Below are 26,622 nucleotides of genomic sequence, written 5' to 3' on the forward strand. Positions count from 1 at the left end.
ATGACAAGGGTGGGAGGAGCCAGAGGCAGAACTGAGCAAACAATGAATTCTTATCAAAAGCCACCCAACAGTCTGGGTAAGGGAGTTGTGGGCTGGGGGGAGGTATAAAGGGAGCCCTGACCATTAGGTCCAGTCGTGACCGACTTTGGGGTTGCGCACTCATCTCGCTTTACTGGCCGAGGGAGCCGGTGTTTGTCCGCCGACAGCTTCCAGGTCATGTGGCCAGCATGGCTAAGCCGCTTCTGGTGAACCAGAGCAGCACACGGAAACGCCGTTTACCTTCCCGCCAGAGCGGTACCTATTTATCTCCTTGCACTTTGACGTGCTTTCGAACTGCTAGGTTGGCAGGAGCAGGGACCGAGCAACAGGAGCTTACCCCGTCATGGGGATTCAAACCGCCGACCTTCCGATCGGCAAGTCCTAGGCTCTGTGGTTTAACCCACAGCGCCACCCGTGTCCGGGAGGAGGTATAGGTGAGCAAAAATATGAAGAACCCACTAGATCAAGCCAAAACGCCATCTAATAATTCCATCGTTCTGACCACTTTGATCTGCAGAACTGACACCTGTTCTGCATTTGTAAGAACTCGATCTTTCAGTGTGGCGGCAATGAAACTTCAGAACTCCCTGCCTATTGATATCAGGCAGGCTCTTTTTGGCAACTGCTAAAAACATTTCTGTTCAGGTGAGCCTACCCAGATGTTCAGAAAGTTTGTGGCAAGTTTTAATCTGTTTTTAGTGTCTTCCTAGCTTTTGTTATTGTTATTAATTCTTCTTATTGGTAATTTTACTGGGTCCCCCCCTTTTTTGTAGACCGCCTTGAGGTTTTCTTTTACAATCAAGCAGTGTGCAGTCATACCTCATGTTACGTCAGCTTCATTTTACGTTCTTTCAGGTTACGTCCTGCAGTGACCTGGAAGTACTGGAAAGGGTTACTTCCGGGTTTTGCCTCTTGCGCATGCGCAGAAGTGCAAAATGACGTCATGCACATGCGCAAAAGTGGCAAATCGCAATCCGCGTGTGCGCAGGTGCGCCACTGCAGGTTGCACTCTTTTCATGTTACGAACAGGCCTCCGGAACGGATCCCATTTGCAACCAGAGGTACCACTGTATACGTTTTACGAAATAAATCGGTAGTTTCCCGTCGATTTTTGTTCACTTAGCTATCCCTTCTCTCCCTCTAACTCTATTCTCCTCAATCATGCCTTCTTTTTTAAGTTGGGGGGGGGGAACCTATGGAGAATTTCCCACTCCCGTCTTTCTGATGACGGTACATTGGTAAATTCCCAAGCACACCAGCTGAGCCAGATCAGGTTGCGTTATTGCTAACTTGGTAGCCATCCATACCCCAAGTCAGTAAGCATTCATTTAGCTGGATGGGTCATGCGGGGGCCACAACAAATATCTTACTTAATGAAGTGTGCTACCATGCAGAATTGCTATGGCATGATTTTGAATTCTGAGCAAAACACAGAGGCTCGGCAACGTATATGTAATTGCGGCATGCAGCGTTTAGAGCATGTCCCATCCCATTAGAGCTGCATTAGGAAGCCATTAAGACTTAGAACGCTGATGAGCAGGATATGTAAATAGGTCGGGCCCGTGTCCTGCACATAAAAACTAAAAATAAGATGTGTGGGCAGGCACAGAGGAGAGGGGGGGATAGTCCCTTTTGGATTAATAAATCAGAGCACTGTGGGGGCTTAATACGGCATCACCTGGGTCAACAGAGACACCACAGTCCACATGGATCGATTTCCCCCATGGCGAGTTGTGGAAGAGCATTTTAAGGAGAAGCTACCTGATTTGCATCTTTTGAGCCAATACACAACCCAAAACCAAACTGTCCTTTGAAAGCCACACTTCTTCAGATTTTATAATTCAACTCTTCCAGCAAGTAACGTGCTCAAAAGTTCCTATATTAGGGGAAAGCTGTGCATGAGAATGTGTACATTAGTGAAAAGGACGTGCAAAAATGCATCAAAATAGGGAAAATGCAAAAAATGTGCACATTGGGCAAAAGAGCATACGCAAATGTGTGCATTAGGAGAAATTCACACTAAGATGAATCTTCACAAGGGCTTTTTTGAGAACATGGAAACTGATGTGGAAATGCGGGGAACTTAACTTAAAAGTGGAACAAATTAGAAACTGAGAGAAACTGAAAGATTTATCCATCCTGCAGTCTGAGCTGCACCACTTCATAGCGCAGGTGGGGTCTCACCTGATGAACTATTCCATTGTGGAAAACCATTTCTGCATACAGAAGACTAAAGATCAAGGTGTTGGCTAGGCCTGGGCAAGCCTCCCTGCCATCTTGCATTATATATGGGCAAATTGCTTCTCAAAAAAATAATAAGACTGTATTTTTTGCTCTATAAGACTCACTTTTTCTTTCCTAAAAAGTAAGGGGAAAGGTGTGTGCGTCTTATGGAGCGAATGCAGGCTGCGCAGCTATCCCAGAAGCCAGAACAGCAAGAGGAATTGCTGCTTTCACTGCACAGCGATCCCTCTTGCTGTTCTGGCTTCTGAGATTCAGAATTTTTTTTTTCTTGTTTTCCTCCTCCAAAAACTAGGTGTATCTTGTGGTCTGGTGCGTCTTATAGAGCAAAAAATACGGTATGTGTATATTGATCAAAACTGTGTACACAAATTCCAAGTCCTGAAGGCCAGGTTGAGACATCTTAAGGGTTGCATGTTTCCTGCAGGCCTGCAGGTCTTGACCCTTTACATCGGTAGAATATCTGGAGATTTGCTCCTTTAAAATAACGGAGTGGAAAATTCAGGGCAGGGGCCTCAGAAGATCATTTTGGAGGTTGGTGGGTGAAGTTTCCCATCTATAGTCACTCCCCTGCCCCCATGGTCCCAGTTCTGCTAGCATTAAACCACCGCTCTAAAGTATACCTGAAGGAGCATCTCCACCCCTATTGTTCTGCCTGGACTCTGAGGTCCTTCTGGCGGTTCCCTCCCTGCTAGAAGCCAAGTTACAGGGAACCAGGCAGAGGGCCTTCTCGGTAGTGGCACCCGCCCTGTGGAACGCCCTCCCATCATATGTCAAAGAGAAAAACAAATACCAGACTTTTAGAAGACATATGAAGGCAGCCCTGTTTAGGGAAGCTTTTAATGTTTAATAGACTATTGTATTTTAATATTCTCTTGGAAGCAGCCCAGAGTGGCTGGGGAAACCCAGCCAGATGGGCGGGGTGTAAATAATAAATTATTATTATTATTACTGTGCACTGATTTCTCTCCACTCTCTGTATTCTGCTGCAAAAGCACCTTGGAGGAATTGTCTCCATTGCCCGAGTCTGAGAGGGTGTTAAATAACACTGAACTTGGAAAGAATGACACCAAACTGAGCAGTTAAGCTGTTTGCCGTGGCGCTGCTCATTAAATTACACATAAAAGTCCCCTCAGCAATAATGGAAGTAGTTGCCTGTAAAACTCCCTTGCGAAACTGGATGTAAATTCCACTTCTCATCTCCGTGAAGCACCAATGGGACAGTCGGCAGGTAACTGCTGATATTTCCGCATTGTTATCATGTTCATAAGCTATTGAGCAGGGAACAGAAGCAAGGCCTTTCGTTTTCTTCCTTCCTGCCTCCTCCTTTATATCATATAAAAAGGAAATATGTTTTATTAAAATGCTGGAAAGGCAGCTCAGATTGGAAAAGCTTGTGCCTTCTCTCACCGTGCCCATGTTATCATAATGCAATTATTTACTACGTATGCTCATTGTAGACCAGTCATGAAGAACCTGTGGCCCTCTCTGGGCTGGCCAAATTTGTCATTTTCAGTTTCAGCTGCTCATTTTTCCAATCTGAGCTTTAGTTCCCCACATTTCCACATCAGTTTCTGAGGGTTTTCCTTTTTTTAATCATATGCATGAAAATTCGTCAGATTTTTACTGCAAATTTCTCCCAATATACACATCTGTATGCAATTCTCCTTAATGTACACATTTTTCCGAAGCAAGTCTCCCTAATAGGGCTTGTTTTGTATGCTAGTTTCACTGCTTTCATGTGTGGGTGTGTATGCACACACACATCACCCCAGCCTATGTAGTTATGTCCACATTACTTGGCCAGAGAATTCGCTGCAAAAATTCAGAGAGGTGCAAATTTTGAAGGAGGGATGTGCTTCAGTCCATGTACCATTTAGTTGAGTTCACCTTTCAATGTGAACTGAATTGAAACCTTGTCTCTAGGAGAAGGGGATGAGTGAGCAGTATTAGGGCAGGTGGGCTACTTGAGGTGGGCTGTGTCCCAATTAGTTTCTCTACTCAACAAGTTAAGCAGCCCAAAATATGGGAATGTAAGAGGTTAACTTGTGCAAAGTCGGGTCATTGGACTATCTAGTTGAGTGTTGTCTACACTGATTGAAAGTGGCTTTCCACTCTCTTCAAACAGGGTTCTTTCCCAACCCTACCTGGAAATGGCAGGGAATGAGCTTCAGCTTGCAATGCATGTTCTCAACCACTGATTCCTCTAAAATAAAATAATAATAATAATTTATTATTTATACCCCGCCCATCTGGCTGGGTTTCCCCAGCCACTCTGGGTGGCTCCCAACAGAACATTAAAAACACGATAAAAGATCAAACATTAAAAACTTCCCTAAACAGGGCTGCCTTCAGATGTCTTCTAAAAGTCAGATAGTTGTTTATTTCCTTGACATCTGATGGGAAGGTGTTCCACAGGGCAGGGGCCACTACCGAGGAGGCCCTCTGCCTGGTTCCCTGTAACTTGGCTTCCTGCAGTGAGGGAACCGGCAGAAGGCCCTTGGCACTGGACATCAGTGTCCAGGCTGAACGATGGAGGTAGAGACGCTCCTTCAGGTATACTGGACCGAGGCCGTTTAGGGCTTTAAAGGTCAGCACCAACACTTTGAATTGTGCTCAGAACCGTACTGGGAGCCAGTGTAGGTCTTTCAGGACCGGTGTTATGTGGTCTCGGTGGTCATTCAGAGTCTAATGGTAGGATAGTTCCTCCAGAATAATTAAGATGGACTTCAACGTTGAGATACCCTGTGTACATAGGAAACCTAAGGAGATGCCATACATGAGTCAGGACATGGGTACATCCAGCTCAGTGCTATTTACACTGACTGGCAGTTATTCTCCAGAATCTCTCCCATCCCCACCAGGGGATGCTAGAGCAGGTATAAGCAAAACTCACTCTTTAATGCGGAATTGGAACAAACAGCAATCTGAGTTTCCTGCAGATTGCTGCTTTCTCCGATTTAGTGGTAAAGATGATGTTTTTTAAGAAAGATGAAACTACAATTTTGAGACTACAATTTTGAGACTACAATTCCCATCATGCCTGACCACTGATCCTGTTAGCTAGGGATGATGGGAGTTGTAGTCCCAAAACATCTGGAGGGCCGAGTTTGCCTATGCCTGTGGTAGAGACTGAAACTGGGATGGGAAGCAGAAGAAGGAGACAGGAACAGGAATAGAGATAGGAAAGAGGAAGCACAAATTCATCTCGCCCAGGATTATCCACAATGCAGCTCTCTGAGGTTTCTTCTCTAACCCTGGTGGTTGCCAGGGTTCGAATCTAGGACGTTCTGCGGGCACAGATGAGCACAGACACTCCGATCGCGTGCTCTGGTTGTAAAGGGAGCTTGGAGGTGCCTGCTAAGGTTTCAGAATGTTGAGGAAGAGCTGGCTAGAGAATAGGGGATTTATCTTTCCCTCCCAATACTGGAAGGCTCACACCAACCCCATGCAAAATATATGAGAGCAGTTCTGGCATCTGGCAGGGCAGAGTCCCCTGGCTTCCGAGCCTTCTGCTGCATCTGCACTGCGCTCGGATAATGGCTTGTTTTACTGACACTCTGCGGAGAGCCCGGCCACCCCACTCCCGACACACCATCTGCTTTCAGATCCAGAGACGGGAGCCAAGGAAGGGAGAGGAAGGGGGCACATGGAAAAGAAACCACAGCCCTCCCATCTTCCATATTCACACACTGGGGATTCCTTAATACAGATCCTTCTATATCCAGAGCTGTGTAGTTTGACATTCTTTCTTGGCTTGATCTATTTTAGCGGTTCCCAAACTTTTTGGGCCCCCACCGCTTTGGTTCCGTAAACTCACAGTGCTCCCAGCCCTACCAGTGCTCCCAGCCCTACCAGCTTAAAAGCATCCTTCAGAACAGCAGCTTGCACAACCAAGTATGATAATAACATGATAAAATTCGAAAGAGCAACAATTAATTGCACGTATATTCAAAACCCAGTTAAAACTTTTTAGTTGAATTAATGCGCCAAAATTGATGAATTTGATCCAATGATGCCAGCTTTCAAAGTCTGATCGTTACCTCCAGACCCCAACTGCCACCCCCTGCCTCTTAGCAACCCACTGTGTAATTTCAATGAATGATATATATTGTGGACCCTTTGCCTTACGATGCACTCACAAAAACACTTTCTGGTTTAATCTGTTTTAGCATTGTAACTTTTGTACGTTTTAAAGTAGGAAGAAGAAGAGTTTGGATTTGATATCCCGCTTTATCACTCCCCTTCAGGAGTCTCAAAGCGGCTAACATTCTCCTTTCCCTTCCTCCCCCACAACAAACACTCTGTGAGGTGAGTGGGGCTGAGAGACTTCAGAGAAGTGTGACTGGCCCAAGGCCACCCAGCAACTGCATGTGGAGGAGCGGAGACGTGAACCCGATTCCCCAGATTACGAGTCCACCGCTCCTAACCACTACACCAGACTGGCGGCTGTGATTCTCCCCCAGCCCCCTCAATTTTACTGTTTTACCTTTTCATAAAACACTTGGAGGTTTTCAACGATCAAGAGGTGCATAAATTTTACAAAACAAATAAATGAGGTAAACATGGAGGGCCAGCAACTGCAGAAAAGAATCACCCAGGTGCATATTTCCAAAATTTACATATGTGTAATACCTTTCAATGCCAGTTCCTGGAAACCACAAGAGGGGAGAGTGTTCCTCTTGTGCTTGGGTTTCCCACAGGCATTTGGGTGGCCACTGAGAAGTAGATGATGAACTAGATGAGCCATTGGGTCTGATCCAGGAGGTTCAGAAGGAGACACCTAACAAGCAGCAGTGCGGGTTGGTCCATTGCAGAAAGGGGGACACCACTGGCCAACCTCAATCTGTCCACAGCCAGTCTCCACCTGTCTGTCTTTCTACTTACAAAAACCAGTCCAGGGGGTGGCACTGTCAATCAGCTGCCCTCTCTTTGGTCTCAGGGCTCATTCATACTCAGCTCTTGTGTAGCACTTTCTAGGTCTGGGTTTCCCAAACTTGGGTTCTCCAGCTGTTTTTGGACTACAACTCCCATCATCCCTAGCTAGCAGGACCAGTGGTTGGGAGTGATGGGAACTGTAGCCCCCAAAACAGCTGGAGACCCAAGTTTGGGAAATACCACTTTAAAGTGCTGTGTGCAAGCTTACCCTGCAAAAACTCACTCTTCAATGCGGAATTGGAACAAACAGCAATCTGAGTTTCCTGCAGATGGCTGTTTTCTCCGATTTAGCGGTAAAGATGAGGTTTTAGTGGGGAAAGTGCCCACGAAAATGAAAAACGTCCCAGATACAGTGGACCTGTGCTTGGAAATGTGTCACTAAAGGAGGTCTGGATGAGTCTGGATGAGCTCTTTGTGTTGCACTTGTAGAAATCAGTGGGGTGGGGGGAGGTGAAGCTAGACTTTGCTGCCTGCCCCTGTCATTGCTCTCCACCAATTTTTGGCCTCTCTGCCTTCTACCCTACATGTCCCATTAGGCATCAGCCCCCCACTGCCATACAGTTTTCCTGCATGGCTGCTAGTGGTACTTAAGTACAGAGAGAGTTTTGCCTACCATTGGCTCTGGCTGCACCTCTCATTGACTCTGGCGCCACCTAGTGTTGGGCTCCCTGCCCTCCACCCTATCAACTCCAATAGGCCCTAGCCACTACTAAATTAAAGCTGCCGTTTTCAGACAACAGATTTGTTTTTAAGTCCTTAAAAAGGTAAAGGGACCCCTGACCATTAGGTCCACTTGTGGCTGACTCTGGGGTTGCAGCGCTCATCTCGCCTTATTTGCCAAGGGAGCTGGCATACAGCTTCTGGGTATGTGGCCAGTGTGACTAAGCCGCTTCTGGCAAACCAGAGCAGCGCACAGAAACGCTGTTTACCTTCCCGCCAGAGCGATACCTGTTTATCTACTTGCACTTTGACGTGCTTTCGAACTGCTAGGTTGGCAGGAGCAGGGACAGAGCAACGGGAGCTCACTCCGTTGTGGGGATTCGAACTGCCGACCTTCTGATCAGCAAGTCCTAGGCTCTGAGGTTTAACCCACAGTGCCACCCGAATCCCACTTTTTAAGTCCTTAGGGCCCACCCAAAAGATAAAGGGGAGGGCTGGGGACATGGTGGGGCAACTGAGAAGGAGGAAACCGCCTTACGCGCAGACAAGGCAATTTCAGCTCCTCTTCCTGCTTCCAGCAGCTAAAACTTACATCCCATCAACTTGCTATTTCTGTGTTAATAACATGCTGTTGTGATGTCACTGCAAAAACCCACAAAGCCTTTTAAAGCATCTCAACAGATAATGGCCGGCCAAGCAGCTCTCCAGGCTACTGTTTATCTCTCAGATAAGCTGCATGTACAGCCAAAAGTCAACATCTCTGCTAACTGAGAGAGGCACACCAGGCCCCACCATCTCCCAGAGCCAGCAGCAGCTTCCCTAAAGGGCCTTCTCATCCATTCAAACAAACACCACCTGCTGCTTTTGTGTACTGCAGGCACAAAAACATTTACCCCCAAAGCTGGCATCAAGTCCTGCCTTAAGCTCTGGAAGAGACCTGAGCCAGCACAGAGGCAGTCGGAACATCCTGTTAGAGAGATGCTACCGTGGAGCAGCAGCTAAAGTGAGATTAGGATGCTCAGGAAAAGACTTTGCTAGGAGGAGAGAGAGAGAGAGAGAGTTGTAGGATTCTCTCTTGGAAGGAGATTCAGTCCAACAAGGAGGATAATGCAGAAAGTTTTGCTTTGGCTTCATTTTGGGAGGGTTTTTAAAAACTGTTTTTAATTATTTTAACTGTTTTTTTTAATTTATGCAGGGTTTTTTGTTGTCAATGGGAGATGTGTCTGGGAAGAGAGGAGCTGACGAGAGCAGAACAGGGCTAGGGCTAGGGTTGAGGTTAGGGCTAGGGTTAGGGTTAGGGTTGGGGTTAGGGTTGGGGTTAGGGTTAGGGTTAGGGTTGGGGTTGGGGTTAGGGTTAGGGTTGGGGTTGGGGTTGGGGTTAGGGTTAGGGTTGGGGTTAGGGTTGGGGTTAGGGTTAGGGTTGGGGTTGGGGTTAGGGTTGGGGTTAGGGTTAGGGTTAGGGTTGGGGTTGGGGTTGGGGTTGGGGTTGGGGTTGGGGTTAGGGTTAGGGTTAGGGTTAGGGTTAGGGTTAGGGTTAGGGTTGGGGTTGGGGTTAGGGTTAGGGTTAGGGTTAGGGTTGGGGTTAGGGTTGGGGTTAGGGTTAGGGTTAGGGTTGGGGTTGGGGTTAGGGTTAGGGTTGGGGTTGGGGTTGGGGTTAGGGTTAGGGTTGGGGTTAGGGTTGGGGTTAGGGTTAGGGTTGGGGTTGGGGTTAGGGTTGGGGTTAGGGTTAGGGTTAGGGTTGGGGTTGGGGTTGGGGTTGGGGTTGGGGTTAGGGTTAGGGTTAGGGTTAGGGTTAGGGTTAGGGTTAGGGTTAGGGTTGGGGTTGGGGTTAGGGTTAGGGTTAGGGTTGGGGCTAGGGCTAGGGCTAGGGTTACAGTTAGGGTTAGAGTTGGGGTTGGGTTTGGGGTTGGGTTTGGGTTTGGGGTTGGGGTTAGGGTTAGGATTAGGGTTAGGGTTAGGGTTAGGGCTAGGGCTAGACCTAGACCTAGGGCTAAGATTTTAGGGCTAGGGCTAGGGTTAGGATTTTAGGGTTGGGGTTGGGGCTAGGGCTAGGGTTGAGGTTAGGGCTAGGGCTAGTGTTAGGGTTGGGGTTAGCATTGGGGTTAGGGCAAGGGCTAGGGCTAGGGCTAGGGCTAGAGCTAGAACAGTGGTTAAGGGTAGGAGGAGGTACAGTGGTGGAGGTGGGGCAGGCCAAATAAGGGACACACAACACAGACAGTTGGTGACTGTGCCACATGCCAACGCCTCCTCCAACCTGGGGAATTTCAGTTGTCCTGTCAGCCAGTCCTCGGGTTTGCACCTGCTTTTGCTGAATGCCAGGTTGGCTCTGAGTAAGACCTCTCTCATCCATGATCCAGTTATGGAGGAGGCTGATCTGGTCTATATCAATGAGACAAGGACAGTGGACCAGCCCCCGATGAAAAAGTTTGCTGACCCCTGATATAGAATAAGGTTATCAGATTTTTTTCAATGAATCCGGGGACACTTATTGTTCTCTAAGTACATGTGAATGCTGAGAAAGCTGTAAACCCAGGGACTGTCCCCAGGAAATGGGGGCGTCTGGTAACTTTAATATAGAAGAATGCATAAAATGTGGAAATCCTGCATGGAAGATGGTATGGGAGGCAATACATGCTACACTCAGTGGAAAAAAATAAAATGAATTCTGTATTTTTGGTTTTGGAATTTAAACCCTCCCCGTAACCATAGTAGTAGCAATAGCTTAAAATGTAAAGACTTCAGTGCTGAAACACCCAAATCTAGATCACCCACCAAGCAAGCTGCAAAGCTCATTCGGTGCATCTTCTGTGCAACTCCAGTCTTTCTTTCCAAAACATTAACACAGCTGGAGTAGGCTCTCATGGGATTGTGTTGTCCTATTCAGCTGCCTCTATGGTTTGGCCAGCCCTGAGACCATAGGCAAATTTACAGCAGCCATTCATAATGGCATGTCTGCAAAGCAAGAGTTAGCCCATTTCGGAGATCTGATTTTCTGTAGGAGCTAAGACAGCTTTCACCAACCAAGTGCCTTCCAGACGTTTGGGACTTCAACTTCCATCAGCCCCAGCCAGCATGTCTGGAGGACACATCTGGAGGACTGAGTTAGCAAAAGCTGAACCAATGGTTGTTCTTAGTAGTAGTAGTTATTAATTAATTGAATTTGTTACTTGCTTTTTCAGGCCAAGGCAACTCAAAGCGACTTATGCAAACAAGCAAAAGCCTCACATACATACATAAAAACCAAGAAATGAATAAAAATGGTTTTTTAAGGCATCTCTCCCACTCTAAAAGGCCACATATATTTAAAGGCTGAAGGCCTGATTAATGAGGAATGCTTTTGCTTGGCGACTAAAGATATATAACAACATTGCCAGGGGAGCAACGATGGAAAAGGCATGCTGCTTAACTTCCTTATAATTCTTAATAGCCCTAACTCCAACCCCCAAAGACAGACAGCAAAATCGCTTTCAAACTGGAATCCAGTTTTGATGTCCTCAACGACGGCAAGCCAAGATCACTTTAAATCAAAGCAAATTGAAGCTGTGGTATTGACTGTGCCAATCAATGAATGGGTGGAAGGGGGGAAAGGTTCCCCTGTGACTGAAACATAGGTTCTGATCAATTTCTGCACCGCTGAGCATCCGGACGACATCACTTACCCAAGAAATCCAGCCCACTGCTGTCCTTTGGGCTGCTCACACAATTCTCCAAGTAAATCCCATCTTTGAAACAATCGTCCCTCTTTTTGGTGAAGCCCAGGATATCACTGGGCTGGTCTAGCACCTCTCCGCTGGAGCAAGCGCAGGGGGTCTGCATTATGCCACAGGGGTGGGAGCTGCTGCTGGTGGTCAAGCAAGTATCCAACCATTTGCACAGCATCTGGCAGGCAGCCTTGCTGGGGCTTCTGTTGCCGACCACCAGGTATTCCACCGAGAAATCCCTTTCCTGGATCTTGGCCGGCTTCCACCGGACGTGCCCGCTTTCTAAAGCGGAGGCGGTCTGCTTCATTTGGAGGAACTGCTTGCTGGACTGGAGGAAGGCATAGCGGGTGGAGCTGTCGCAGAGGTTCAGCACATCGTCAAAGCTCTCCATGCCCAAGTACGTCCTCGTGGACTCCAAGAAGGAGTCAAACTGGTAGGTCCGTATCTGCTGGTGGTCACATCCACCGGTGGGCTTCAAGACCTTCATGTACAAGGTGTACCTCCTGGGGTCAGGGTTCTGGATAATCCAAGAGCAGCGGGAAGAGTTCAACGGGAAGACGGCAAACGAGGAGAAATAGCCAAAGAACTTGCCCTGGACCAGAGTGGTGCACGGAGACTGCCCAAGGTCGAGCGCCACTACGGTCCACACAAAGAAAAGTGGCAATAACAAAAGCAGGTTCAAGGTATATCCAGTGCTCCTCCTCATCCTAGGTCCCTCGTCCTTTGGAACTCAAAGCAATGGCCAGGCAGAAGGCAGATCTTGGACATAACAGGAGGAAATGAGAGAGTTCTCGCCCCGGGCTCTACATGAGATCAATCCAGCCGTCCCATGTTTGGATTCGGGCTCCTCCTTGTGGCCGAGGCAAGCAAGACCTGGGGAAGAGAAGGAGAGAGAAACACGCTCCGTTAATTCCAGGATGCAAGGCTGTGAAACGCGGCGATGTCCAGGCTTTCCTTGAGAGAGGATCTAGCAGGGCACCGATGTCTCCACAAGGCCATCTGGAGGCTCTGTCTGGCAGATCAAGGACGCATCTGCTTGTGGCAGGCACTCCCCCTCCCAAATCCACAAGATGCGCATGACACAGGCAACTGTCTTCATTTTGGGATTTGGTTTTTTGTTGAGAAGTGAAAGCCAACTTCTCTCCCCACACCCCCCACGTCTTTTAAATGCTGCCACAGAACTTCTCCTCAGCCCTGCCTGTGGAGAGACACAAAAAGCTCCAATTGGACAGCCTGCCCCCTTCCGAGAAGACACTCTGTACGGACATTTTATATATATATATATATATATATATATATATATATATATATATATATACCATCAAACACACACTGTCCTTCCCAGTTCACAATCCCCGAGACACTGAAAGTGCTGTGGAGGAATACGGGTTAGCTGTGAACTAGAATTTGCCACGGTTCACAACAACAACGTAGGATTGATCAGAAGCCCTCAGAAAATGGAAAGGTTTGTGCTGAAAAGACCACAACGCACCCCTGCCCAGTGGCGTAGCGTGGGTTGTCAGCACCCGGGGCAAGGCAAGTAATTTGCGCCCCTGCCAGGTAGGGGCAGAGAGCTGCGAGTGCGAGCGCGCCCCCCCAGATGTTGCGCCCGGTGCGGCCGGCCCCCCCTGCACCCCCCACGCTACGCCACTGACCCTGCCTTAAAACCTGGGAAGACATGTTCTGTAATTCGGCTGCCGTGGTTTAGAAGGTCCTAGTTTTACTGAGCTGTTTCATGTATTCACTGAATTTGCAGCTTCTGAAAACAAAGCACAAATGTGCTTTTTAAAAAAAAAAACAAAAAAACGACAACAACAACCAAAGTTCCACAACATGGGATTTGTTTCCTGTGCCTTATTATCTCTACTCACACCCTACACCAGCTCATCTCTCGTGCTCGGGTTAAATGTCTGTGATGATGAACATGGGTTTCCCTGCACTAACTTCAAAAGCGTTTCTTTGCAGTGTGCGTATATATACGGAGGGTGTATAAGAATTTAATAGATTGCCATCGAAATCCATCAGGGAGTGTGATTATCGGGGGGGGGGGTTTCAAAGGGGTAGCTGGGGGTACTGAAGGCACAGATGGCTATTGGGCTTGGGAAAGCTGGTATCACTGGATCCAGTTCATCAATTTTGTTAAAATAATTAAGCTAAATACAGTGGACGCTCGGGTTGCGAACATGATCCGTGCGGGATGCACATTCGCAACCCGCAGTGTTCACAACCTGCAGCAGCGCGTCTGCGCACGTGCGGGTTGCGATTCGGCCCTTCTGCGCATGCGCGACCGCCAAACCCCGGAAGTAACCGGGGTAAACTTCTGGGTTTCGGCGTCCGTAACCTGAAAAAACGCAACCTGGAGCATCTGTAACCCGAGGTATGACTGTAAATGTATTTGGACTTTGAAAAAATGTGCAGTTAATTCTTACTGTTTTAATTCTATTGGGTTATTACCCTCCTTAGTGGCTTTTGAAATCCACTATTCCAAACAACATTTTTTTATAGCCTGGGTAAGTGTCTGGAACCAAATGGGTGTAAACCTAAAAAAGTTGGGGAACCACTGGTTTGGACAACACTGGAATGTAGATCTGGTTTAATGAGCTTTGGAAGGACTTTCTGTAGCACCAACTTCTTCCTTACTATCAGAGTGAAGGTAAATATTTACTTTGAGCATTGTTTTCACAGGGCTTTCTTTAGGAAACTCTCCCCATATAAACCATCCTGGACTTTGCATTCATCCTTTAAGGCCCTTCTTTGTGTGCCTCGTCCACGCGAGGTCTGAAGGGTGGCAACACGAGAACGGACCTTCTCTGCAGCGGTTCCCTTTTTGTGGAATGCTCTCCCCAAGGAAGCTTGCATGCACACAAAAGCTCATACCAATAAAGTGGTACCTCTGGTTGCGAACGTGATCCGTTCCAGAGCCCCATTCGCAACATGAGCAGGATGCAACCTGTGTCTGTGCAGGTCGCGATTCGCCGCTTCTGTGCATGTGTGTGACATCATCTTGAGCGTCTGCGCATGCGCGAGCGGCGAAACCTGGAAGTAATCCTTTCTGGTACTTCCGGGTTGCCGCGGGACGCAACCTGAAAATGCTCAACCTGAAGCAAACACAACACGAGGCATAACTAACTTAGTTGGTCTCTAAGGTGCTACTGGAAGGAATTTTTTATTTTATTTTATTTTATTTTATTTATTTATTTATTATTTATTTTGTTTCGACTCCCAGGAGAGGCGCATGGCTCAGGCAGTATGTGCCGGCCCCCGCAGTATGGCGCTCAGCGCCAGCTGCGTTTCGTTACATTTGTTGACTGAACTAAAAAGTTTCATGAGCCCAATTTTATAAAAAAATATTTTTTAAAACTCACAAGTTTGTCATTTTGTCACCCCCGCCCCGGATGAGACCCAGGGCGACCCACACCCCCTTCCTCCTCCACTGGGTCTCCCAGCTGCTGGCATCATTCAGAGGCATACTGTCTCCAATGAAGAGTCAAGGTGGCATTAGAAACTGCAAGATCTCTCTAAAACAGTGTAGGATTGATCTGTCTTCACTCACCGTCTCCTACATCAATATCCCATCCATCCCCAAATTGTGAGACACCCAAGTTGCTGATCAATGGCTGATACCTATTGTTTATCTTCCAAGCAGGCATGTCTGCCTGTTTTCCCGTCAGCGAACACTAAATTCTCAACTCCAGACAGAGGCTTATCTTTCAACCCCTCCAATACAGGGCTTTGCTCAGGCCCCTTGTGAAATTCCACTTGCCTTATCAAAACACATGGCGGAACCAGTTCTGAAAGGTTAATACATTCATGGCTGGACATCTGCCAAAGACCAGCTCTTCATTTTCGCTATCACAACCTGCTTGGTCTTCACCTGCCTCTTGCGTTCATCCAGATGGCCGTGGCGGCGAGGTGGAGAAAGCAGTCGACAGCGCAACCTGCTTGCTCGCTGACTCTCTGTCTGGCAAGCAAACAGGTGGCAGCAAGGGCAAGGCAGGGGAGGAGAAGGAAAAGCAGAAGCTGGGTGTTATGTACTGAGTTGAATAGGATCCAAAGTGCAGCAGTCTGATTGGTCCTAGAACAATAGTATCCCAAATGCAGCAGTCTGATCGGCCCTAGAACAATAGGATTCAGAATGCAGCAGTCTGATTGGTCCTAGAACAATGCAGCAGTATGATTGGTCCGCAGGAGCCACCCAATCCAGCTCCAGGTGGAAGTGAATCCACAACCTGATTGGCCTACAGGAGAATCCTGGAATTAGCCAATCACGTGCAGCCCATTGTGTAAAAAATGTATATAAAGCAGATACTTTGGGGAAACATTCATTCCTCCTCATCACTATGAGCTGAATAAAGAGTATGAAATCCACTCTCGACTCCGAGTATATTACAATGGTGATAAGAGCCACGAGGATTGATGGTAATGGTGGGGTCCGCTAATCGGGTCCAAACTGCCTTGGTCCACTGAAAAGCCAATAAACGCCATAGACAGAGGAGATTCCCACAACCACTCATTTATTCAGCTGAGTAAAACAGAGTGGGCGAGCCCCCAATAGCCTTTGTTAATACTTTGTTCATCACCCCTCCCTTTCCCCCTTCGAGGTTCCTTGCGCTGATCAAAACAGGACACCCTGCCTGGAGACTTTGAAGGTGAGAGTTGCCTGACAGAGGGAGGTTTTCCTGAAAATTGCCTAGCAACATCAACTGGTCTTCACATATCTGTGGCTCACCCTCCTAAATTCTAAAGCAGGCAGGTTTTTTTTACAGAAGCAAAATGGCATCAGGAGCTGGATCCTTCCCAATCGCTATCTAAATCCGGCCCGCAGATGGTCCGGAAATCAGCGTGTTATTACATGAGTAGAATGGGAGCTTTTATTTAAAATGCATCTCTGGGTTATTTGTGGGGCATAGGAATTCATTCAATCCCCCCCAAAATATATATATATAGTCTGCCCCTCCACAAGGTCTGAGGGGCAGTGGACTTGCCCCCTGCTGAAAAGGTTTGCTGACCCCTGAGTTAAAGGTAAAGGTAAAGGGACCCCTGACCATTAGGTCCAGTCGTGACCGACTCTGGGATTGCGGCGCTCATCTCGCTTTATTGGCCGAGGGAGTTGGGGTATAGCTTCTGGGTCATGTGCCTACATGACTAAGCCGCTTCTGGTGAACGAGAGCAGCACACAGAAACGCCATTTACCTTCCCACCAGAGTGGTACCTATTTATCTACTTGCACTTTGACATGCTTTCGAACTGCTAGGTTGGCAGGAGCTGGGACCGAGCAACGGGAGCTCACCCCGTCGTGGGGATTTGAACTGCTGACCTTCTGATCAGCAAGTCCTAGGCTCTGTGGTTTAACCCACAGCGCCACCCACGTCCCTGACCCCTGTGTTAGGCTAACCAAAAAACAGGACAAGAACAGGCCTCTGTGGCTTTTCCTAATACCCCACAGTAAGGGACACCTAGGGAGTCAATGGACTGGGACTTCTCTAAGGCCCTCCAAACCCTTGGCTATCCCAAGGCTTTTTGCCATCTCTTTAGTCCCTCCTCTGCCTGCAGGTCACAGTGCCAGGATCATGAGCGGCATCTTTCCTCACTGCAGCAGGAAGGAAAATATTCTGTTATCATTTTCCTTTGCAAGTACAATTCGGCTTATGATTTCTGAATGTGGAAGAACCTCCACACACACACACCCTGCAAGCCTACTGCTATAGCTGTCTTATCAAGACAAACATGCTGATTCCAGTATTCAGAAACAGGGGACGCCTGAATGTGCCCTTCTCTTGTCTCCCACCAGCCTCGCCACTCTTCCCGCCGCGCACCTCTTAAAAGCCAGCAAACTTTAACTAAACATCCCTGCTAATAGGCTGCTGTGTTCCGGCTGCTAGGCCTTGGGATTGATTTCCCCGAAACAGGGTCCCATCTGGAAAAAGCTCTACCACAAAGGATGTAAACATTTCATTCCCACCGCTCCAACTGATCCCTGCTGTAGTGGAATTTTTTAAAAGGAGAATTAAACACACGGACATCAAAATGAAGGGAATGAAGAGCCCCATAGCAATAAACAAAAACGCACACACACGGACACAGAAACACACATAGCTGTCAACTTTTCCCTTTTCTTGCGAGGAATCCTATTTGGAATAAGGGAATTTTCCTTTAAAAAAGGGAAAAGTTGACAGCTATGACACACACCTGGATCTGCAACACAGTTGGCAATGAACTCAGCAGAGCATTAGATCAGCAGCAGAAGGCTCTTAAGAGAGTCCTTGCTGAGAGGGTGACATTTAAAGGTAAAGGTAAAGGTACCCCTGCCTGTACGGGCCAGTCTTGACAGACTCTAGGGTTGTGTGCCCATCTCACTCAAGAGGCCGGGGGCTAGCACTGTCCGGAGACACTTCCGGGTCACGTGGCCAGTGTGACATCGCTGCTCTGGCGAGCCAGAGCCGCACACGGAAACGCTGTTTACCTTCCCACTAGTAAGCGGTCCCTATTTATCTACTTGCACCCGGGGGTGCTTTCAAACTGCTAGGTTGGCAGGCGCTGGGACCGAACAACGGGAGCGCACCCCGCCACGGGGATTCGAACCGCCGACCTTTCGATCAGCAAGCCCTAGGCGCTGAGGCTTTTACCCACAGCGCCACCTGCGTCCCTAGGGTGACATTTACCTGCCCTCAAATATCTTGGGGCTCCATGGTTTCTTTCCTACCATTAACCACCCCGCCCGCAGCAATGATTCCTATTGTAACTAACTCAGAACAGTGAAGTCTGTCCTTGCAGGACAACCATGGTAGTGATCATTATGAAAATTATGAGACTTTGTTCCTTTGGGAGTAGCAAGTAGAGGCTGGACACACTTTCAGATTGCGTCCAAGTCTGGTTGAAAAAGATTTGGACTTTATCCTTTCTTTTCCTTCCTTCCTTCCTCCCTTCCTTTCAAAAAAGATGTTTCCTGGTGGGGGTGGAAATACCCTGGGTGTACCTGACTACAGTGAATATATAAATCTGGCAAGACTCACAGCATTCATAAGGGGAGAATCGGACCAAAAATAATTAAAAGCATGGGGATGTGCTAAAGAAAAAACATTGTTCTGGAGTAAGCATATTAGTATGTAATGAATGATGCTTTGCAGGGTTAAAGAAAGAGAAAAATGGTGTAAAAAGTATAAAGATAGAAGTAATCTACATTAGACAAAACAACTTAGAAAGAGTAAAAATTTCAAGGTCTTAGAACAAAGGAAGGAAGTCAATATGTGTATATGTACGTAATGACTAGATTAGAATGATGATATGGTTTTATTTGTAGATGTATGTTTTTGGTTTTTTGTGTTCTTTTTGTGTTCTTTTTTCTCTTGTGGCTTTTTTTCTTGTTTTTAATGTTTTATTTTGGACCCAATGTTTGTAATTTTTGTTGTTATTTTGCATTGAAAATATTTAAAAAACCAAAAACAAAAAAAACCTTATAGAATATGCAGAAATGGCGAAACTTACTGGAGGAATAAGAAATCAAGATAACATTTTTTAAAAAATAAAAGAATGGAAATGGTTTCTTGAATATTTACAGATAAATTGGAAACAGATAAAAACATAGGCAGGATTATTGTAATAACCTGCAGTTTCATAAGAGTATATATTTAAAGAAGATGAACGAATGAGCAAATTAAGTTAATTTGGATATGCAGGAGGTATTAAAAATAAATTTAAGGAACCGCAGAAAGAGGGGGAAGTCAAGTTGTGAAATGTCAAAAGGATTGTAAAGTTACTGAGAGGTATAAAATTAGTGAAATGTATAAACTTGAGAAGTATAAATAAAACTTTTTTTTTTAAGAGAAAGCTGAGAGCCTCTAAGTGGACCACAACTCTCATCATCCTTTGGATTTTTCCCTGTATATGGGGTTGATGGTAATGATGCTGGACTACAGCTCCCTAGAAGCCTCAGGCCCCAAATATCTGAAAGGCTGGCTCCTTCCCTACAGACCATCTTGGGAGCTGAGATAGGCAGAAGAAACCCTATTGGTAGTTCCTCCACCTTCAGAGCCTCAATTGGGGGCAACCTGAGACAGGACCTTCTCTGTGGTGGCCCCTAAGCTGTGGAATTCCCTCTCCAAAGTTGCATCTGGTACTTTCATTATACAGCTTCCAGAGGATGCTGAAGACATATCTATTTACCCTGGCTTCTGATACTTGTGGTGCATGTTTCTATTACCCACCTTATTTTTATGGTTGTAAATTGTTTTAAGCTGCTGTTTAATGTTGTTTTAATGCTGTCACCCACCCTGGGACTTTAGGGTGAAGGGTGGGTAATAAATTAATCAATAACAATGATGATGTCATTTCCTTACAACCTCCTTGAATGTTGCATATGGACATCTTGGGGGGGTGTCAATATAATTGCCATTTTGAGTTCATGTGAACAAATCTTGAAACTACATTTCGAAAGAGAGGAGAACTAAAAATAAATAGACTTAACATGCAGCTTTAATTAAACTGTGGCAATGTGAACAATACCTTCAATTTGAGGGAAATGAGCTGATTTCTTGAAAATATAAACATGTCATCATCGGAACTAATTTTAGGAAACATTCAAACGTTTGTTCAAGTCTGCAGCAATCATCATATTTCACACAGTTCTGGGGGTATAAAACCAAGTTCTGCATAAGACCTAAGCAAATGTCACGAAGGGCAGTACTTATTTATTTATTTGAAGCATTTTTACCACCCTCTTTGGCTAAAAGGGCTTCCAGAAATGTTGTAAGGCTAAAAAGCCTTACAAAAATCAGTATTAAGCGGCCAATGTTTTGTCCCATTGTATTGGGACGCGGGTGGCGCTGTGGGTTAAACCACAGAGCCTAGGAGTTGCCGATCAGAAGGTCGGTGGTTCGAATCCCTGCGACAGGATGAGTGCCCATTGTTCGGTCCCTGCTCCTGCCAACCTAGCAGTTCGAAAGCATGTCAAAGTGCAATAGGTACCGCTCCAGCGGGAAGGTAAACGGCGTTTCCGTGCGCTGCTCTGGTTCACCAGAAGCGGCTTAGTCATGCTGGCCACATGACCCGGAAGCTGTACGCCGGCTCCCTTGGCCAATAAAGCGAGATGAGTGCCGTAACCCCAGAGTCGGCCACGACTGGACCTAATGGTCAGGGGTCCCTTTACCTTTACCTTACTTAGCAATTGAGCCACCGGGATTGATCTTGGGTGCCCCCCTTGTCTGAGAACCTCAGTTTCTCATCTGTTAAATAGGAGGTCAGGAGTTTGTCCTGAGCAGAATGGATTTCATTTAAAACTGCCCATACTTTACTAGTTAGATTTCTCTCCAGTAGAGGGCAGTAGCAACTTGCATCCAATGCACGCCCAAAACGTTCACAATTTACGACAGCATCAGATAATTGAGTTTTGTATGTGGAAAGGGCACATTTTAAAAAAACTGCGTGCAGATCTTAATATGCAACTGTGACATGCGCAACAACTCTGCATGGAAGCTGCAGCACAGCATGTACATGTGGGGACATCAATCACATTTATAAGCAAACATATGGCAGGTCACTGATATGTATTACCTGCCATTGTCTGATGGTAGGTCTTTTGGGGTCTCCAGCAAGGAGCTTTTTCCCATGTAAGGACCTCAGGCAATAGGGCTGAGAGAGTGAATGTGGGAGCATGAAACCATCATGCACACAGTGAATAAGGACTACCTCTGAGCTAAGAGGGATGAGGGTGGCGCTGTGGGTTAAACCACAGAGCCTAGGACTTGCCGATCAGAAGGTCAGCAGTTCGAATCCCCGTGATGGGGTGAGCTCCCGTTGCTCAGTCCCTGCTCCTGCCAACCTAGCAGTTCAAAACCACGGCAAAGTACAAGTAGATAAATAGGTACCACTCCGGCGGGAAGGTAAATGGCGTTTCCGTGCGCTGCTCTGGTTCGCCAAAAGCGGCTTAGTCCTGCTGGCCACATGACCCGGAAGCTGTGCGCCGGCTCCCTTGGCCAATAAAGCGAGATGAGCGCCGCAACCCCAGAGTCGGCCACGACTGGACCTAATGGTCAGCGGTCCCTTTACCTTTACTGAGCTAAGAGTCCTCCTCCTCCTCCTCTATAATAGTGTTTGTGGGGTCAGTCTGAGGCCCTGAGCCTGAATCCAGCAAGGGTTAAAAAAGCGAATGCAGGATTCAATTGTTGAACTAGTCTAGGCTCCTTTGGCTATAGGCTTGCTACCTAAGTACTGCCATTAGTCCCTCTGTCTAGGACAGTGGTTCTCAAACTTTTCTCTCTGGGCCACACTTTCAGAATTAAAATTTGCTTATGCCACACCGAGTTTTTTTCTTGATATCAAATGCACTGGAAAACAAAAAGAAACGACTTGCAGCAGTGCTTGACTTATAACATAGAACACAACTGCAGTAGTACCTTGGTTCCCGAACGCCTCCGTTGTCGTAGGTTTCAGTTCTCGGACGCCCAAAACCCCGGAAGTATATGCTTCCATTTTTGAACATTTTTCAGAACCTGAATGTGCGACTGGGCTTCCATTGAGTGCAAGAAGCTCTTGCAACCAATGGGAAGCCGTGCCTCGGTTTTTTTTAATCTTTTGGAAGCTGAATGGGCTTCCGGAATGGATTCTGTTCGAGAACTGAGGTCCCACTGTACTTTATAATACGATCACAGGACATCCAGAAAGTTTATTTCAATGCAGCTACGTAAGAACATGAATCCTTCCCAAAATATAATTATAAACAAGCCTTTTACATGTGGTATGTACCTTACAAAGTCAATTAGAGATGTGAGCTTGCTTTTGCCGGTTAATCTCATTTATAGTAGTTCTAATTTGAGACAAACAAACTCTCATCTCCTCACCAGCACAAAGAAGCCTCTCTTTTTCCTGATCTTTCATGTTTGTCGGAGTTGAAAATCCCTGTTCACAACAAAATGTCATTGAGAACTGTAGAAGAAAAGCCAGTGCTCTTGCAGAGAGGCATAGATACTGTTTCTGGTTTTATATCCATTTTTAAATATACTATACTATACTATACTATACTGTACAGTACCATACTGTATTGTAAAGGTAAAGGGACCCCTGACCGGTAGGTCCAGTCACGGACAACTCTGGGGTTGTGGCGCTCGTCTCGCTTTATTGGCCAAGGGAGCCGGCATACAGCTTCTGGATCATGTGGCCAGCATGACTAGGCTACTTCTGGTGAACCAGAGCAGCGCACAGAAATGCCATTTACCTTCCCGCTGGAGCTGTACCAATTTATCTACTTGCACTTTGACATGCTTTCAAACTGCTAGGTGGGCAGGAGCTGGGACCGAGCAATGGGAGCTCACCCCGTCGTGGGGATTCGAACCACCGACCTCACTGCGGGAAGTGAAGTGACAGGGAACCAGGCAGAGGGCCTGGTAGTGGCACCTTCCCTGTGGAATGCCTTCCCATCTGATACCAAGGAGATAAAGAACTACAGAAATTTTAGAACACATCTGAAGGCAGCCCTGTGTAGGGAAGAAGAAGAAGAAGAAGAAGAAGAAGAAGAAGAAGAAGAAGAAGGGGAGATCCACAGCAGTAACCAGAGAAAAATGTCTGCTGGGAGTAGCACAGAGAGAAGCAATGCCATGGTTCATCTGCAGCAGCACAACCGGACACCTTCATCTGCCTCTGCTGCAACAAAACATGTCTATCCTGCATCAGTCTCTACAGACACAGCAGGTACTGCAACCTTCCAACAGTTTGATTTCATGCCCAAAGGTGCACTCCTCCTTTGTCTCCTGAGATGGGTGGATGCCAATAAGACCACGAATGAGACTCCCACCCTATGCTTTATTTCCTGCCAGATGCCAGCAGGTGATTCCCTGATGCTCAGGCCCTCCAGTGCCCTCCATCAGGCCCTCAGGATTTATCCCTGGCCACCACACCTTTCACTGCTCCTGCTCTACAGCCTCCTCTCTTGATTTTACCAAGCTGGAAGGTAACTTTGGAGCAGCGTTCCTAATCCATCTTGTTGGCCTGGAGGGAAAGTGGGGTGTGAGTGGCTACACCTACTTTTGCCACCTTTGGTCTATGGCCCCCGGAATGTTGCCCTGGAGGGAAAGTGTCCCCCAGCAGGGAAAAAGTTTCTCTAATGGAATAAATCACTCCACCGGGCACTTGCTATGGACTGCCATTTAAATGAACAAGCAAGCGCTTTCTCAAGGAAGGGCAAAATAATAAATAATAAATAAAGACCGGCTTATTTGGTAGAAAACCATTCTGAAAAGCCAGTGAGTGGTGCTGACTTAGCTGTAGAATTTATTACGGTCTTGTTAAATTATTGGACATCCATGATTTCACCCTTTCTCTGCTTCCCCTCCCCTCCGGCAGACACGCCATTCGGATAACCTTGGTGGCTGCCTTAAGGCACCCTACATATGTGCTCAGCACCTCTGAAATGTCACTCTTTGGCTGTCGAGCTGAGTTATGGATGGATCCCCTATTTTCTTTCCAGTCCGCCATCTGTCTTCCCTTTCTGAAGGCAATGAACGCCTGTTGACCGTTCCTCGCAATAACTCACCTGTCCGTAGCAACGGCAGTTGTTATTAATGGGGCAGGGAGGCAAGGTGGGGTGGGGGAAACAAAACCTGTTTTGGGGGAACCAGAGGACCAGAGAAAGAAGAAGGAGCTTCGTCTTGTCCAGAATGAGAAGACCTCCAGGCTGGATTAAGAGTTAGGCTCTGCCTAATCTAGAACAGGAACACGACTCAGCCTTTCTTTCAGGCAAGTCACACCACGCATCTGAAGCTCCCTGATACCACTTTTTAAAAGTCATGGATTTCCCCAAAGAATTCTGGGAGATGTAGTTTGTTAAGGGTGTAGAGATGGCTTCCTCAAACTTGGCCCTCCAGATGTTTTGAGACCACAATTCCCATCATCCCTGACCACTGGTCCTGCTAGCTAGGGATCATGGAAGTTGTCGGGCGAAAACATTTGGCCAGGGAGAGTCAGGTCACACTCTCAGAGCTTGCTTACAAAGACTTTCCAAAATTCCCTCTCTGTTCACCATTCTACCCTCTCTCACCTTCTCACCCTCCCTGTGACCAGGCCCCCCACTCACATGAAATGAATCTGAGGGCCACATGCGGCCCTCGGGTTACAGCTATCCAACCCCTGCTCTTCTCTCTTTGACCCACCAAAACTTCCCAGCTTCCAATAACCTGCAAACAAAACCCACAGTCTCCCACATACCTAACGCCACAAAAAAACCCCACCTTTGATCCGCTCACAAAATCCTTTCTCTGAGACTATATTTTATTTATTATTTATTTATTTATTTCCCAACGTTCCTCCATGGAGCAAAAGGAGGCATGCATAGTTCTCCTCATTTTACCCTCATAACAACCCTGAAAAGTAGGCTAGACATCCTATTCCATGAAGAAGAAGAAGAAGAAGAAGAAGAAGAAGAAGAAGAAGAAGAAGAAGAAGAAGAAGAAGAAGAAGAAGAAGAAGAAGAAGAAGATTTTATTATTTATACCCCGCCCATCCGACTGGGTTGCCCCAGCCACTCTAAGTGGCTTCCAACATACATCAAAACATAATAAAACATTAAACATTTAAAAAAACTTCCTTATACAGGGCTGCCTTCAGATGTCTTTGAAAGGTTGTATAGTTACTTATCTCCTTGGCAAGGGGGTCACATAACTCCATACCCCCCAATCTTTCTCCAATGAAAATAAGGACATCCTAAGGAAAAGCAGGACATTCCGGGATCAAATAAGAAACTGGGACAGCTTCTGTAAATCCAGGGCTGTCCCTGGAAAATAGCGACACTTGGAGGGTCTGCACCAAGCTGGCAGGGCGGTTTGGAAGAAAGTTTATTCTAAGGAAATTATTCCCTCCCTCCCCCTTCCTTCCTTCCGTCCGTCCTTCACAGCATTCTTTCCTGTAATCAGAAGGGTGTGTGATTCTTTATAAACACACACACACAACTAAGGGTCTTCCAGCTTCGCCTCAAACAAACTGTAGCCAGGTTCCCTGAACCCAGGGAAGCAAACACAATTGCAGGCAGAGGAGTTGCATCAAGCTATGGTTGAACTAAGCCAGCCTCTCTTTTCACCCTGCTATCTTCCTCCTTGCAAAACCAAGCCGGTCACCAATGTGAGAAAAGCACCACTGGAGCTAACAGTGGCACAGAGACCATATGCATGCATAAACATAGTCCAATGACAAGCCAGAGAAAGGTGGGGCAGTCATTTCACCAAGGAGAGGGAATGCGAAGAGGGAGGCACACGGCCACAGCTGGAGGGCTAAGGAAGAGGTTAAATAAACAAAAGATGCCCGAACCTCACTGATGGAGAGCTGAGCACACGGACCAGAGGCAGAACGCAAGAGATGGGATTTTGCTGCCTTCCCCCCGCGAGGCCAGAGAGCCTTTTGAGTCTAATCTAGCCCCTAGAGTCAATGAGAGTGGACAGCTCTGGCCTCCGGCCTCATTTCAGCTTCAGTTGGAGACGAGGGGAATGGGGAGGGGGAAAGAATAAAAAGCCAGGCAGTCAAAATGCAGATGTTAGTAATGGAGCTGATCAGCAGGAAGGAGGGCAGGGGAGCAGAGCGAGGGAGCCTGAACATCCATGAGGCAAAACAACAATGCTTAAATGCAACAGAACTGTTAATCTTCTGGCATGTTCTTCATGGGGTCTGCTGTAGATTGGGTAGGATTCTGAGAGATCCTGCTTGCAAATTTCCCTTTGGCCACTGTGAAAAATGGATGCTGGACTAGATGGGCCATTGGCCTGATCTAATAATAATAATAATAATAATAATAATAATAATAATTTATACCCCGCCCATCTGGCTGGGCTTCCCCAGCCACTCTGGGCAGCTTCCAACAAAATATTAAAATACAGCAATGCATCAAACATTAAAAGCTTCCCTAAACAGGGCTGCCTTCAGATGTCTTCTAAAAGTCTAGAAGTTGCTTTTCTCTTTGACATCTGTTGGGAGGGCGTTCCACAGAGCAGGCGCCACTACCGAGAAGGCCCTCTGCCTGGTTCCCTGTATTGAATTGTTATCAGTGCAATTCTTCAGCCAAGGAATT

The 26,622-nt window shown here is 46.9% G+C and overlaps 1 protein-coding gene across 3 annotated transcripts in view; it reads right to left on the reverse strand.

Annotated features, from left to right (window-relative positions):
* Positions 1-26,622, reverse strand: part of ADGRB1 (adhesion G protein-coupled receptor B1) — a 394,399-nt gene that overhangs the window by 279,722 nt on the left and 88,055 nt on the right. For all 3 annotated transcript variants that reach the window (XM_053395177.1, XM_053395176.1, XM_053395178.1), the window contains exon 2: positions 11,538-12,452. In XM_053395177.1, coding sequence (XP_053251152.1) covers positions 11,538-12,285 — 748 coding nt within the window. In that variant the 5' untranslated portion in view covers positions 12,286-12,452. The remainder of the gene's footprint in view (positions 1-11,537; positions 12,453-26,622) is intronic.

Source organism: Podarcis raffonei, chromosome 7, assembly GCF_027172205.1.
Source record: "Podarcis raffonei isolate rPodRaf1 chromosome 7, rPodRaf1.pri, whole genome shotgun sequence".
Classification (NCBI taxonomy): Eukaryota; Metazoa; Chordata; class Lepidosauria; order Squamata; family Lacertidae; genus Podarcis; species Podarcis raffonei.